Consider the following 15,288-nt stretch of genomic DNA (forward strand, 5'->3'; position numbering starts at 1 on the left):
AACTTGTCAAGTACAATATAGGCCTTCTGTTGTATCAAATTAGTGTTCGGTTCCAAAAGTCATTGGTGGAATGGATTAGGCAGGCTGCTTGGAGGGCGATGTCCAATCACACTGCTCTATCTGAAAGATTCATTAGAAATACATACACATGCAAAAGTGTCCCATTTTTAGACAGGAAGCTGTGGAATATAGTATTACAATAAAAATACATGTGTTACTTCTTCTGGGTAAAATGCAACTGCAACTCTGTTGTGTACTCACTGTTCTGGGTATTTCAAGTGCTGGTATTAGTTTCATCAAGCCATATACTACTACAATTTATACCAACTAAAGTGAGGTTTTGAAATAAATAAATAACATGACCATATTAAGAAGTTCCTAAAATAGCATGTGTGCCCAGAACAGGTGGCAAGTGCTCTGACAACTCAGCTCTGCCTGTGAAAGCACTGAGCAGCGGGAAGTGGAGAATGAGTAGAGGCTTTGCACCCAGGCAGCAGACTAATTATATGCACATAAACAGGCCACAGTCAAGCTCTACCACCAGACTTCAGTTGATATATTATAAGTTGGGAATCTGATTGACTATGTCATTTAGGGTCATTAAATAGATACAAATCAAGAGAAACGAGTTTGAATAATATTGGAAATGATGTTAAAGCCATTCTGTTGAAGTTTGGATTGACCTTGGCTTGAATGTTTTCCCCTTATACAGTAGTATAATAGTAGAAGTATATTAGTATACACTGAGTGGACAAAACATTAGGAACACATGCTCTTTCCATGACATAGACTGACTAGGTGAATTCAGGTGAACACTATGATCCCTTATTGATGTCACTTGTTAAATCCACTTCAATCAGTGTAGACGAAGGGGAGGAGACAGGTTAAGTAAGGATTTTTAAGCCTTGAGACAATTGAGACATGGAATGTGTACGTGTGTCATTCAGAGGGTGAATGGGGAAGACAAAATATTTAAGTGCCTTTGAACAGGGGTGTGGTAGCAGGTGCCAGCCGCACGGATTTGAGTGTGTCAAGAGCTGCAACGCTGCTGGGTTTTTCACGCTCAACAGTTTCCCGTGTGTATCGATAATGGTCCACCACCTAAAGGACATCCAGCCGACTTGACTCAAATGTGGGAAGCATTGGAGTCAACATGGGCCAGCATCGCTGTGGAACCCTTTCGACACCTTATAGAGTCCATGGCCAATTATTTAAGGCTGTTCTGAGGGCAAAAGGAGAGTGCAACTCAATATTAGGAAGGTGTTCCTAATGTTTTGTACACTCAGCGTATTTGATTGCTTTCATTACCCGAGCATGAGGAACCAATCGGGGGATTTGCATTGTGAGTTTGTGTAATAGCGCATAGTCTCCAGGACTTGTCTCATTAATGACCATCCTTCATGGAAACATTGAACTAGAATATAACCACATTAGTTTTAGTCATTCTAATTATATGCTGTATCATTCTCTCTCTCGTTGCTAGCCTATCAGAATGGAGACGTGTCAGGTGAGTGGCCAGGGGGAGCCAGCCCAGGGTCAAGGTCAGGTGGACTTGACAGAGGACCTGAGCAAGCAGCTAGAGGACATCATCAGTACCTACCAGGAGGCCAGTGAGGAGCCCACGGAGCAGGAGGAGGTGGAAGAGGAGGCGCTGAAGGAGCAGGTCACTAAGAAGAGCACTGCCAAGGACCAGAAACTAGAGAAGAAGATGCTGAAAAGCCTTGGTGGGTTCTTTTCTTCTTCTTCTTTGGTTCTATTCAGAATCAACAGTTCTAGTGTTACAGTGTATCAATGGTTATAGTGTTACAGTGTATCAATAGTTCTAGTGTTACAGTGTATCAATAGTTCTAGTGTTACAGTGTATCAATAGTTCTAGTGTTACAGTGTATCAATAGTTCTAGTGTTACAGTGTATCAATAGTTCTAGTGTTACAGTGTATCAATAGTTCTAGTGTTACAGTGTATCAATAGTTCTAGTGTTACAGTGTATCAATAGTTCTAGTGTTACAGTGTATCAATAGTTCTAGTGTTACAGTGTATCAATAGTTCTAGTGTTACAGTGTATCAATAGTTCTAGTGTTACAGTGTATCAATAGTTCTAGTGTTACAGTGTATCAATAGTTCTAGTGTTACAGTGTATCAATAGTTCTAGTGTTACAGTGTATCAATAGTTCTATTGTTACAGTGTATCAATAGTTCTAGTGTTACAGTGTATCAATAGTTCTATTGTTACAGTGTATCAATAGTTCTAGTGTTACAGTGTATCAATAGTTTTTGTGTTATTAACTGTACTATAACACGATCTCTGTTCAGGTAAAGAGGCCATGCTATTGATGCAGAGTTTGAACAAGCTCGGCACTCCAGAGCAGAAACTGGAGGCCATCATCAAGAAACATGCTGAGCTGGTGAGCGGGGCATGCTGATCCATGAGGCAGTGTTGATCCATGCTTCAGAGTTAGTACTGATGGAAAAAGTACCCAATTGTCATACTTGAGTAAAAGTAAATATATCTTAATAGAAAATGACTCAAGTAAAAGTGAAAGTTACCTACTAAAATACTACTTGAGTAAAAGTCCAAAAGTATTTGTTTTTAAATATACTTAAGTATCAAAAGTAAATGTAAAAGTATAAATATTTTCATGTTCCTTGTATTAAGCAAACCAGACGGCATCATTTTCTTGTTGTTTTTTAATCTTGGAGCACCGATCCCTTTAGCGGGATCATTTTCATCAACATCTGGTGAATTGCAGAGCGCCAAATTCAAATTAAATAACTAAAAATATTTAATTTTCATGAAATCACAAGTGCAATGTATCAAAACACAGCTTAGCTTGTTGTTAATCCACCTGGCGTGTCAGATTTCAAAAAAGCTTTACGGTGAAAGCAAACCATGTGATTATGTGAGGACAGCTTTCAGCAGACAAAACATTACAAACAGCTAGCAGCAAAGTAGATTGGTCATGAAAGTCAGAAAAGCAATACAAATAATCGCTTACCTTTGATGATCTTCATATGTTTGCACTCACGAGACTCCCAGTCACACAATACATGTTTATTTTGTTCCTTAAAGATTCTCTTTATATCCAAATAGTCTGAAACTATGTCTAAAGACTGTTCACACCTGTGTGAAGGGGTGTGGCAGTTAGAGAGAGAGAGAGAGAGAGAGAGAGAGAGAGAGAGAGAGAGAGAGAGAGAGAGAGAGATGATCCTTCCCACAGGGCACGTCATGACAGCGGAGGGAAATGTTTGTCGTTTTTAGTGTGATATCTGAGTGAGACTGACTAATAAAATCAATCCAGGCCCCCCGGGTGATAATTCAACCGGGATTACCAAATTAAGATAGCTTGCCGCTAGACTAACGTACTAATCTAAAAAATGTTAGCTGACATGGGCTAATTGAGTGACTATCAGTGACTGACAATAACAAGAGAGAACTGCTGATGCACAACAACATTTCGAAATTGCACCTTGTGTATTCTACTATTATATTTCGCAACATTAAACAGAGACCCCGACTGATTCCAAATAAATATAACATTTAATCCGAGGGTTTTCAAAAGGTGGGCCATCTCTGGTCTAGACGTACAGTGGATTCAGAAAGTATTCAGACCACTTGACTTTTTCCACATTTTGTTACATTACAGACTTATTGTAAAATGGATTAAATAGTTTTTTCCCCTCAGAAATTTTTGCATAAAAATAAACAAAATATCACATTTACATGAGTATTCAGTCCCTTTAATCAGTACTTTGTTGAAGCAACTTTGGCAGCGATTACAGCCTTGAGTCTTCTTGGGTATGAAGCTACAAGCTCAGCACACCTGTATTTGGGGAGTTTCTGCCATTCTTCTCTGTAGATCCTCTAAAGCTCTGTCAGGTTGGATGGGGAGCGTCACTGTACAGCTATTTATTTATATTTTTTATTTTTAAATAAAAAATGTGTACCCCTTTTTCACAGCTATTTTCACGTCACTCCAGAGATGTTAGATCGGATTCAAGTCCAGGCTCTGTCTGGGCCACTCAAGGACATTCAGAGACTTGTCCTGAAGTCACTCCTGCGTTGTCTTGGCTGTGTGCTTAGGGTTGTTGTCCCGTTGGAAGCTGAACCTTCGCCCCAGTCTGAGGTCCTGAGCGCTCTGGAGCAGGTTTTCATCAAGGATCTCTTTGCTCAATTCAGTCCCTGCCTCTGAAAAACATCCCCACAGCATGATGCTGCTACCACTATGCTTCACTGTAGGGATGGTGCCAGGTTTCCTCAAGACATGACGCTTGGCACTCAAGCCGAAGAGTTCAATCTTGGTTTCATCAGACCAGAGAATATTGTTTCTCATGGTCTGAGAGTCCTTTAGGTACCTTTTGGCAAACTCCAAGCAGGCTATTGTGTGCATTTTACTAAGGAGTGGCTTCCATCTGGCCACTCTACCCTAAATGACTGATTGGTGGTGTGCTGCAGAGATGGTTGTCCTTCTGGAAGGTTCTCCCATCTCCACATAGGAACACTAGAGCTCTGACAGAGTGACGGTCAGGCTCTTCGTCACTTCACTGACCAAGGCCCTTCTCCCCAGATTGCTCAGTTTGTCCGGGTGGCCAGCTCTAAGAAGAGTCTTGGTGGTTCCAAACTTCTTCAATATAAGAATGATGGAGGCCACTGTGTTTTTGGGGACCTTTAATGCTGCAGAAATGTTTTGATACCCTTCCCCAGATCTGTGCCTTGACACAATCCTGACTCTGAGCTCTACGGACAACACATGCATTTTCAACTGTGGGATATTATATAGACAGATGTGTGCCTTTCCAAATCATCTCTCCAAATCATGTCCAATCAATTGAATTTACCAAAGGTGGATTCTAATCAAGTTGCAGAAACATCTCAAGGATGATCAATGGAAACAGGATGCACCTGAGCTCAATTTAGTTTTTTTTAGCAAAGGGTCTGAATACTGATGCAAAAAATTCATTTTTTTCTCGCTTTGTCATTATGGGGAATTGTGTAGATTGATGAGAAAAAAAGGCTGTAATGTAACAAAATGTGGAAAAAGTTAAGGGGTCTGAATACTTTCTAAATGCACTTTATACTACATAGATTTGTTTTGTTTGTGAAGAGGAAAAATTATGTATGTGTGTGGGTTTGTGTTTCTGTGTCTTTATTTGTGTGTGTGTGTGTGTGTGTGTGTGTGTGTGTGTGTGTGTGTGTGTGTGTGTGTGTGTGTGTGTGTGTGTGTGTGTGTGTGTGTGTGTGTGTGTGTGTGTGTGTGTGTGTGTGTGTGTGTGTGTGTGTGTAGCTGGATGAGCACCGGGGTGACCAGAAGCAGCTGAAGTTTCTGCAGAAGAAGCTTCTCCAGGTGATGAAAGAGAAGGACCAGCTCCAGAGTGAACACAGCAGGGCTGTTCTGGCCCGCAGCAAGTTGGAGTCCCTGTGTAGGGAGCTGCAGAGACACAACAAGACCCTCAAGGTGAGCCTCTCATTGTAGCATGATTTACACTACATGACACTACATTACAAAAGTATGTGGACACCTGCCTGTCAAACATCTCATTCCAAAATCATGGGTATTAATATGGAGTTGGTCCCCTTTTGCTGCTTTAACAGCCTCCACTCTTCTGGGAAGGTTTTCCACTAGATGTTGGAACATTGCTGCTTTAACAGCCTCCACTCTTCTGGGAAGGCTTTCCACTAGATGTTGGAACATTGCTGCTATAACAGCCTCCAGTCTTCTGGGAAGGCTTTCCACTAGATGTTGGAACATTGCTGCTTTAACAGCCTCCACTCTTTTGGGAAGGCTTTCCACTAGATGTTGGAACATTGCTGCTATAACAGCCTCCAGTCTTCTGGGAAGGCTTTCCACTAGATGTTGGAACTGTCACGACTTCCGCCGAAGTCGGCTCCTCTCCTTGTTCCGGCGGCGTTCGGCGGTCGACGTCACCGGCTTTCTAGCCATCGCCGCTCCATTTTCTCATTGTTCCATTTGTTTTGTCTTGTTCCCTTCACACCTGGTTTACATTCCCTAATCACACTGCATATATTTACTCCCCCCCCCCCTCCATGTTTTTGTGTGAAATTGTTTGTGTGTTAAGTGTTTTGTAACGCGCCAGGATGGCGTTCGTTATTTCCGTGTATTTTCACGAAGCTTGTTTGAATGGTTAAACATTTACAATTTGTGACTGTTTTTGCGTGGTTTACACTTTGCCTTGTTGGCTGGAGGTTTTTGAAGCAGCCGCGCCCGTCTGTAATCTTTCTCCTGCCGAAATAAAGTGTGCGCCTGTTCACAATTCTCTGCTCTCCTGCACCTGACTTCACCACAAGTACGCACACGCCTGACAGGAACATTGCTGCTGGGACTTGCTTCCATTCAGCCACAAGAAAATGAGTGAGGTTGGGCACTGATGTTGGGCGATAAGGCCTGGCTCGCAGTTCCAATTCATCCCAAATTTGTTCGATAAGGTTGAGGTTAGGGCTCTGTGCAGGCCAGTCAAGTTCTTCCACACCGATCTCGACAAACGGGGCATTGTTATGCTGAAACAGGAAAGCGCCTTCTTTGACATTCTAGCACAGAATCGTCTAGAATGTCATTGTATGCTGTAGTGTTAAGATTTCCCTTCACTGGAACTAAGGGGCCTACCCCAAACCATGAAAAACAGCCCCAGACCATTATTCTCCTGGCATCTGCCAAGCCCAGATTCGTCCGTCGGACTGCCAGATTGTGAAGCGTGATTCATCAATCTAGAGAACCCATTTCCACTGCTCCAGAGTCCAATGGTGGCGAGCTTTACACCACTCCAGCCGATGCTTGGCATTGCGCATGGTGACCTTAGGCTTGTGTGCGGCTGCTCGGCAATGGAAACCCATTTCATGAAGCTCCTGACAAACAGTTCTTGTGTTGATGATGTTGCTTCCAGAGGCAGTTTGGAATACGGTCGGGAGTGTTGCAATCGAGGACAAACAATTTTTATGTGATACGTGCTTCAGTATCTTCAGTGCCAATGTTTGTCTATGGAGATTGTATGGCTGTGTGCTTGATTTTATACACCTGTCAACAACAGGTGTTTGGCTGAAATAGCCAAATCCACTCATTTGAACGGGTGTCCACATACTTTTGTATATATAGTGTGCCTCAGTACCCATAACACTCTGTGTAACATGTCCAAGGTGAGGCTCTCCTCGCACTGACTAGTACCGCCAACCAGAATTGTATCAAATACTACTTTGAAATACCTGAAATGCTATTGATTTACTTTGCCCTTTAAAATGAAACCAATGGATTAGCCTTGAATGTTCAAACATCAAGCTAAATCAAAGTGCATCTCAAATACTTTTGCATATTTATTTGATCCGGGTCTGATGCAACAACCAGTGGCCCTCACTAAGTTAAAATGATATGGCAGGTGTATGGTTAGTATGTAAATACACTGTCTGTGTATTCACTCCTTACATGAGTTTGTCTGGGAGTCCAACTGGCATAGTGCAATACATAGGGAATAAGGTGCCATTGGGGACAAACCCTAATGGTGCATCATCTTGTATTCTGTGATTGTATCATGTGATTGTTCAGGAGGAGACCCTCCAGAGGTGTAGGGAGGACGACCTGAAGAGGAAGGACATCACCACTCACTTCCAGAGCACGCTGACAGACATCCAGGTCCAGATCGAGGAGCACAGTACCCGCAACACCAAGCTGTGTCAGGAGAACAGTGACCTGGCAGAGAAACTCAAGAGCCTCATCTCCCAGTACGACGCAAGAGAGGCGGTACGGAGCCCTGTTACAAACGTTCTGGATATTGTAGTGCAGTTTAAACTGAATGTGTTTACTTACAGTACCAGTAAGATGTTTGCACACAGCTACTCATTCAATTTTATACATAGTAGAATAATAGTGAAGACATCAAAACTATGAAATAACACATATGGAATCATGTAGTAACCAAAAAAGTGTTAAACAAATCCAAATATATTTTCTATTTGAGATTCTTCAAAGTAGCCATCCTTTGCCTTGAAAACAGCTTTGCACACTCTTGGCATTCTCTCAACCCGCTTCATGAGGAATGCATTTCAACCGTCTTGAAGGAGTTCCCACATATGCTGAGCACTGGTTGGCTGCTTTTCCTTCATTCTGTGGTCCAACTCATCCCAAACCATCTCAATTGGGTTGAGGTCGCATGATTGTGGAGGCCAGATCATCTGATGCAGCGCTCCATCACTCTCCTTGGTCAAATAGCCCTTACACAGCCTGGAGGTGGGTTTTGGGTCATTGTCCTGTTGAAAAACAAATGATAGTCCCACTAAGCGCAAACCAGATGGAATGGTGTATCGCTGCAGAATGCTGTGGTAGCCATGCTGGTTAAGTGTGCCTTGAATTCTAAATAAATCACTGACAGTGTCACCAGCAAAGCACCCCCACACATCACACCTCCCCCTCCATGCTTCACGGTGGGAACCACACATGCAGAGATAATCCGTTCACCTACTCTGCATCTCACAAAGACACAGCGGTTGGAACCAAAAATCTCAAATTTGGACTCATCAGACCAAAGGACAGATTTCCACCTGTCTAATGTCCATTGCTTGTGTTTCTTGGCCCAAGCAAGTCTGTTATTCTTATTGGTGTCCTTTAGTAGTGGTTTCTTTGCAGCAATTCAACCATGAAGGCCTGATTCAAGCAGGCTTCTCTGAACAGTTGATGTTGAGATGTGTCTGTTACTTGAACTCTGAAGCATTTATGGGCTGCAATCAGAGGTGCAGTTAACTCTAATGAACTTATCCTCTGCAGCAGAGGTAACTCTGGGTCTTCCTTTCTTGTGGTGGTCCTCATTAGAACCAGTTTCATCATAGCGCTTGATGATTTTTGCGACTGCACTTGAAGAAACTTTCAAAGTTCTTTAAATTTTCTGCATTGACTGACCTTCATGTCTTCAAGTAATGATGGACTGTCGTTTCTCTTTGCTTTTACCAAATAGGGCTATCTTCTGTATATCACCCCTACCTTGTCACAACACAACTGATTGTCTCAATTCATTCGGAAGGAAAGAAATTCCACAAATTAACTTAAAAAGGCACACCTGTTAATTGAAATGCATTCCAGGTGACTACCTCATGAAGCTGGTTGAGAGAATGCCAAGAGTGTGCAAAGCTGTCATCAAGGCAAATGGTGGCTACTTTGAAGAATCTCATATTATTCTACAATGTAGAAAAATAGTTTTTTTTTAAACACAAAAAAAAACCTTGAATGAGTGTGTGTCCAAACTTTTGACTGGTACTGTCTATTAACACACAATCACACATGTGTTTTAAATAGTGTTTTTCATTACAATGATAATCTCAAAGATGCTTTAAAATAAAACAAATGTTACAATGTTAGTATTAAATTGTACACAACATTTGTGAATTTTCCAAACATCCATCACACACACTTCACATCACACACACTTATAACCAATCCAATACTCAACTGAGATAGAAACCCATCATGATTGAACACAACAGGCCCATGCAACAATAGGGGTCACTGTGTGACAATATAAGCTTGCTCCTCCTTGAGTCAAGGCCATGCTCAGTGGTTCATTTGTCTCATTTCTCATTATTGTTAGTGTCTGATGAACTTGGCTCGGGTTATGGGATGTCAAAGTTCACATTTCAAGCAAAAATATTACCACTAGGAATACACCAATGATACAAACCAGACATTGCCACTCTTTACCTGTGGAAACGCTGTGTAAAACGTGTAGTGTTTGTCTCAGTGAAAGTGCCCCAATCTACCTCTTGTTACCTCACAGAACCTGGAAAAGGTGTTTAAACATAGAGACCTGCAGCAGAAGCTGTTGGAAACTAAACTTGAACAGGCAAACATGATCATTGCAGAGGGAGAGGAGAAGCACAAGCGAGAGAAAGACCACGTAAGTTAGTATCTTGCAGCACTTGACTTGACTTAATAGATTTTACACAATTTAAAAATATTTTATTTTCAGGTCATATTGACTCTGAGAAGAGTTTCATCACATACAGTGTATTCATATGCTGTCTATTATTGAAGATCAGTACATGGAATAAGCTACACAAAAAAAACATAATGGAAAAATGTTATTCAGTGACAAGGCAAAGAATTCACAACTGATATATTTTCATTTGACATTTTTTGAAGTTGATAAATAAGGCGGCACGGTCGCAGGTGAAGGTGCAGATTCTGAAAGAACAAGAGGAAGGGATGCAGGCCCAGGTAAATGGAGACTGTTTCTGTATCTCTGTCAGTCTTCCCTCTCTCTTTCTCTCTCTCCTCTTTCTTTCTCTGTCAGTCTTCTCTCTCTCTCCCCTCTTTCTCTCTCTGTCAGTCTTCCCTCTCTCTCTCTCCCCTCTTTCTCTCTCTGTCTCCCCTACCCTCTCTCTCTCTCTCCCCTCTTTCTCTCTCTCAGTCTTCCCCCTCTCTCTCTCTCCCCCCTCTTTCTCTCTCTGTCAGTCTTCCCTCTCTCTCTCTCCCCTCTTTCTCTCTCTGTCAGTCTTCTCTCTCTCTCTCCCTTCTTTCTCTCTCTGTCAGTCTTCCCTCTCTCTCTCTCCCCTCTTTCTCTCTCTGTCAGTCTTCCCTCTCTCTCTCCCCTCTTTCTGTCTCTGTCAGTCTTCCCACTCTCTCTCTCTCTCTCTCTCCCCTCTTTCTCTCTCTGTCAGTCTTCCCTCTCTCTCTCTCTCCCCTCTTTCTCTCTCTGTCAGTCTTCCCTCTCTCTCTCTCTCTCCCCTCTTTCTCTCTCTGTCAGTCTTCCCTCTCTCTCTCCCCTCTTTCTCTCTCTGTCAGTCTTCCCTCTCTCTCTCTCCCCTCTTTCTCTCTCTGTCAGTCTCCCCTACCCTCGCTCTCTCTCCCCTCTTTCTCTCTCTGTCAGTCTTCCCTCTCTCTCTCTCTCTCCCCTCTTTCTCTCTCTGTCAGTCTTCTCTCTCTCTCTCTCTCTCTCTCTCTCTCTCTCTCTCTCTCTCTCCCCTCTTTCTCTCTCTGTCAGTCTTCCCTACCCTCTCCCTCTCTCTCTCTCCCCTCTTTCTCTCTCTGTCTGTCTCCCCTACCCTCTCTCTCTCTCTTTTACATACTGCTGCACACACTTAACTTTCTCATTTCTCCCTCCAGATTTCCATGTACTCCGAGAAGTTTGATGAAATCCAGGGGACGGTGTCAAAGAGCAATGGAGTGTACGCCAGCTTCAGACAGGACATGGAGAAGGTAGCCAAAGGCTTACTCTCAGTATCTCTCCTATAGTGATGACATTATGTATAATCTTATGACACCAATGGTGTTGCCATGGCACAAATACATTCCATTTATTTATACCATGGCATTGTTGAATACTAATATCTGATTGGCTCTAAGGGCATTCTAGAGCTTGCATTATTGAAGTGACAATGTCCGAGAAGCTGGTGTTTGGAGGATATTGGCATGGGTGTTGTTAGAGCAAACCGTGTCAATATATCTTCCAAACACCGGCTTTGAGGGCATTATCACTTTCATACAACGGGTTACCAACATATTCAAATAACAATTGACATATTTTCAATAGAAACGTTATTTTTATGAATTTATTCATACTATTTCATCCAAAAGATATAGTTCCGACTCACAAATGTAGGGTTGTTACCAAAGCCGGCTGGTCATTCGTTCTATTGGTACGGTTGCCAGAGACACGACCCAGTCGTTCAGCCTTTTTGTTCTGTATCTCTGGACGGGACCCAGTCGTTGGTTCTAAATGTTACATTGCCATACTGGCTGGCAACGTCCTCTTCCCTTGCTTGCTAGCTACTTACAGTCACGTAAAAAAGTACAGCCAGAAAAAAGCTAAGTAGCTGCATTTGCATTTGTTTAAGCTGTTTTCTAGTGACATTTATTTGGGTACATCCACAACAATGAGATAATGAAGCGTGATTTCGGCTGGCATAGAAAATCTGCACACTTGTTTTGTTCAGGGGAGCTAGCCAACAACACAGCTAACACAATCACTTCGAACTGAAGCTGGAAAGACTGCAAACTAGCTGCACTTGGATTTGTTTAACCTTTTTTTCAATTAACATTTCTTTGTATATATATCCATAAATGATGCCAGCTGATTCATTTAGACTGGCTGAGAAACACTGCCTGTCTGTCTGTCTGTCTCGTCCCGACACGTTCATCACTATGGGACAGATGGAGATCAAATTTGAATATTGAAACAATGTTGGAGAGACAGACCGCAAGGTTTATACAAATTTCTGCTGTTGAAAACTAAATGTTAGTCTAAAAGAAATGTGAGATAATGTCTAGATGCTTTTTATAGTGGAGATCAAGTTTATAATTTCCCTGGCTGGGCTGATGAGACAGTGGATTGTAAAATAGACATTTTAACATCATAGATTTAGCCGGTGGTAACTTGTGGAATAGACACCGGCTGGAATGTGTTTTCTTAATTAAAACAATATCCAATTGGTAGTTACAGTCTTGTCCCATCGCTGCAACTCCACTACGGACTCGGGAGAGGCAAAGGTCGAGAGCCACGAGAGCCTCCGAAACATGACCCTGCCAAGCCGCATTGCTTCTTGACACACTGCTCGCTAAACCCGGAAGCCAGCCTGCACCAATGTGTTGGAGGAAACACCGCACAACTGTTGTTGACCGAAGTCAGCATGCATGCACCAGGCTCACCATAAGGAGTCACTAGAGCGCAATGGGACAAGGACATCCTGGCAGGCCAAACCCTCCCCTAAGCCGGATGTCGCTGGGCCAATTGTGCGCCGCCTCATGGGTCTCCCGGTTACAGACGGCTGCGACACAGCCTGGGATCGAATCTGGGTCTGTATCTGTCAGATCCAGAGGCTGGAAAGCAGTTTTAACCATACAGCATTCAGGATTAGAACCATGGGTATAATACCCATTATAACCTGGGTGGTTTGAGCCATGAATGCTGATTGGCTGATAGCGTGGTATATCAGACAGTATACCACGGGTTTGACAAAGCATTTATTTTTACTTCTCTAAATAGGTTGGTAACCAGTTTATAATAGCAATAAGACACCTCATGGCTTTGTGGTATATGGTCAATATACCCCCCCCATTCTTACATGTTCTTTGTTTGAGCTGCTTTTGAAAGCAAAAGTCGAATTGAAAACATTATTGGCATTGTCAAATTCGATATTCATAATAGCAAGCTAGGACAGATGGTTTGGTTAGTTAAACTAGCAAGTCTGTTTGTTCGGTAACCAAGGCAGCTGACAGTTACTGTCGTATCTAGTAAACTTGCGAGCTATTTCAGTTGATGTTTAACAGATTTCGACCTGCAAATGAACACATTTCTAGTGGCAAACGTGTTCAATTATAGCCATTGTATAACAGGGATAATCAACTCTGGGCTCTATGCGTTCTCTGGAAAATAATGCAACTCTGTGGAAGTTTGGTTGAACTCTGCAAGCGTGTCGTGGAACATACCTTCCATGTCGTTCATTATTTTCCGTAGAGCGTATAGCCCATTGTTGATTATCCCTTACTTTTCAATTGAACTGTCTTTATGTTTTGTCTTGTAGATGTCCAAGAAGATGAGGAAGCTGGAGAAGGAGTCTATCCAATGGAAAAGCCGTTTTGAGGGCTGCAACAAAGCTCTTATCGATATGCTCACAGACGTAAGATACCATACATGTTTCATCCATTACCCAGTGTGCTTTTATGTTCCCCCTCTATCAAAGACATTTTTATTTTTTTACCTTTATTTAACCAGGCAAGTCAGTTAAGAACAAATTCTTATTTTCAATGATGACCTTGTGTTTAGCCAAGCTTTAAGCTGGTAGTTAGCATAGCTTGAGGGCGATAGCTATCTGCAGCTGGTTAGTATAGCTTGGGGGATAGCTATCTGCAGCTGGTTAGCATAGCTTGGGGGATAGCTATCTGCAGCCTATCTTTAAAAAAAATATATATTTTACCTTTATTTAACCAGGCAAGTCAGTTAAGAACAAATTCTTATTTTCAATGACGGCCTAGGAACATTGGGTTAACTGCCTGTTCAGGGGCAGAACGACAGATTTTGTACCTTGTCAGCTCGGGGATTTGAATTTGCAACCTTTTGGTTACTAGTCCAATGTTCTAACCACTGGCTACCCTGCCACCCCAATGAAAGACAAACAAGCAACAAAGACTTAAATATGACTGTAGATCTTCTTTGACTCATGGTGGAGATAGTGTTTGCGTACCAAATGGCACCCTATTCCCTCGTGCAGTGCACTACTCTTGACCATAGCCCTATTGGCTATAGACACCACATAGGGAATAGAAGGACATTTGGGATGATGGCTGTGATTTATCTTGACGAATCTCACCCTGTATCTTTTTTACCCCATTCAGAAAACCTTGAAGGAGAAGGAGTTTGAGCTGTTCACCTTGAAGACTCAGAAGCTGGAGAAACTGTGCCGGGCTCTGCAGGAGGAGAGGAACAGTCTCTCTCATAAGCTCCAGGAAGCTAATCCAGCGGCTGCCACCAGTGTAGCGGAGACAAAAGAGAAGGAGAATCCAGGGGTACCTGCTACTGAAAAGCCCAGTGAGACACCCTCTGAAAACCCCAGGGCTACTGAACCCCCTGCTACTGAAACCCCTGTTCCTATAAAGACCCCCGCAGTCGTAACCCCTGTTCCTATAGAGACCCCCGCAGTCGTAACCCCTGTTCTCATAGAGACCCCCGTAGTCGTAACTCCTGCTACTGAAAATCCCGCTCCTGCAACCCCCCTGACCAGAGAGCTGGCTGACCTGAAGGCCCAGAAGGCCCGTCTACAGGAGATTCAAATGTCCTTCACCCTTTCCAACGTCGTGCCGCCTGAGTTCTTTGACAACGAGGAAGAGGAGGAGACCACCACAGAGCCACATGGACACACTGAGGCCCCAGAGGCCAGTAACGAGGAAACCAAGGCCCCAGAGAAGAATCACATAGAGGGGTGTAACGGAGACAAGACAGCAGCTGAAGAAGACGAAGCCCAGGAGCAGAGAGATAGGGATATGGAGTCAGTTGACTAGACTAGGGTCGGTGTAGTTACAGTAAATTACAATCAGAGATGGAGACCATGTGATCATAACTTGTTTGAATGGAATTTTTAACAATAAACAATAAAAACGTGCTTTTGTCCATTCATAAATCATTTATATTCACTTGTGTGCTGATACTAAATTAAAGCTTTCAGGCACTGATGATGCAGCTTCTAGCCTACATATATTAAATGATTATTATTGTACGTGATTACCAGATATGTTTACAAACAATAAAATACATGGATTATTATTCCCCACCAGCCTCACTGTGAACAAGAAAAAGGAAGCTG

The 15,288-nt window shown here is 42.7% G+C and overlaps 1 protein-coding gene across 1 annotated transcript in view; it reads left to right on the forward strand.

Annotated features, from left to right (window-relative positions):
• txlnbb (taxilin beta b) overlaps positions 1–15,086 on the forward strand; it is a 15,364-nt gene extending 278 nt beyond the window's left edge. Inside the window, exons 2-10 of the mRNA XM_046367426.1 lie at positions 1,484–1,724; positions 2,313–2,404; positions 5,282–5,452; positions 7,550–7,744; positions 9,768–9,887; positions 10,133–10,207; positions 11,096–11,188; positions 13,513–13,608; positions 14,324–15,086. Of these exons, the coding sequence (XP_046223382.1) occupies positions 1,493–1,724; positions 2,313–2,404; positions 5,282–5,452; positions 7,550–7,744; positions 9,768–9,887; positions 10,133–10,207; positions 11,096–11,188; positions 13,513–13,608; positions 14,324–14,986 (1,737 nt within the window). The 5' untranslated portion in view covers positions 1,484–1,492 and the 3' untranslated portion in view covers positions 14,987–15,086. The remainder of the gene's footprint in view (positions 1–1,483; positions 1,725–2,312; positions 2,405–5,281; positions 5,453–7,549; positions 7,745–9,767; positions 9,888–10,132; positions 10,208–11,095; positions 11,189–13,512; positions 13,609–14,323) is intronic.
• The last annotated feature ends 202 nt before the right edge of the window (positions 15,087–15,288 follow it).

This window comes from Oncorhynchus gorbuscha, linkage group LG10 (assembly GCF_021184085.1).
Source record: "Oncorhynchus gorbuscha isolate QuinsamMale2020 ecotype Even-year linkage group LG10, OgorEven_v1.0, whole genome shotgun sequence".
In the NCBI taxonomy this organism is placed as follows: Eukaryota; Metazoa; Chordata; class Actinopteri; order Salmoniformes; family Salmonidae; genus Oncorhynchus; species Oncorhynchus gorbuscha.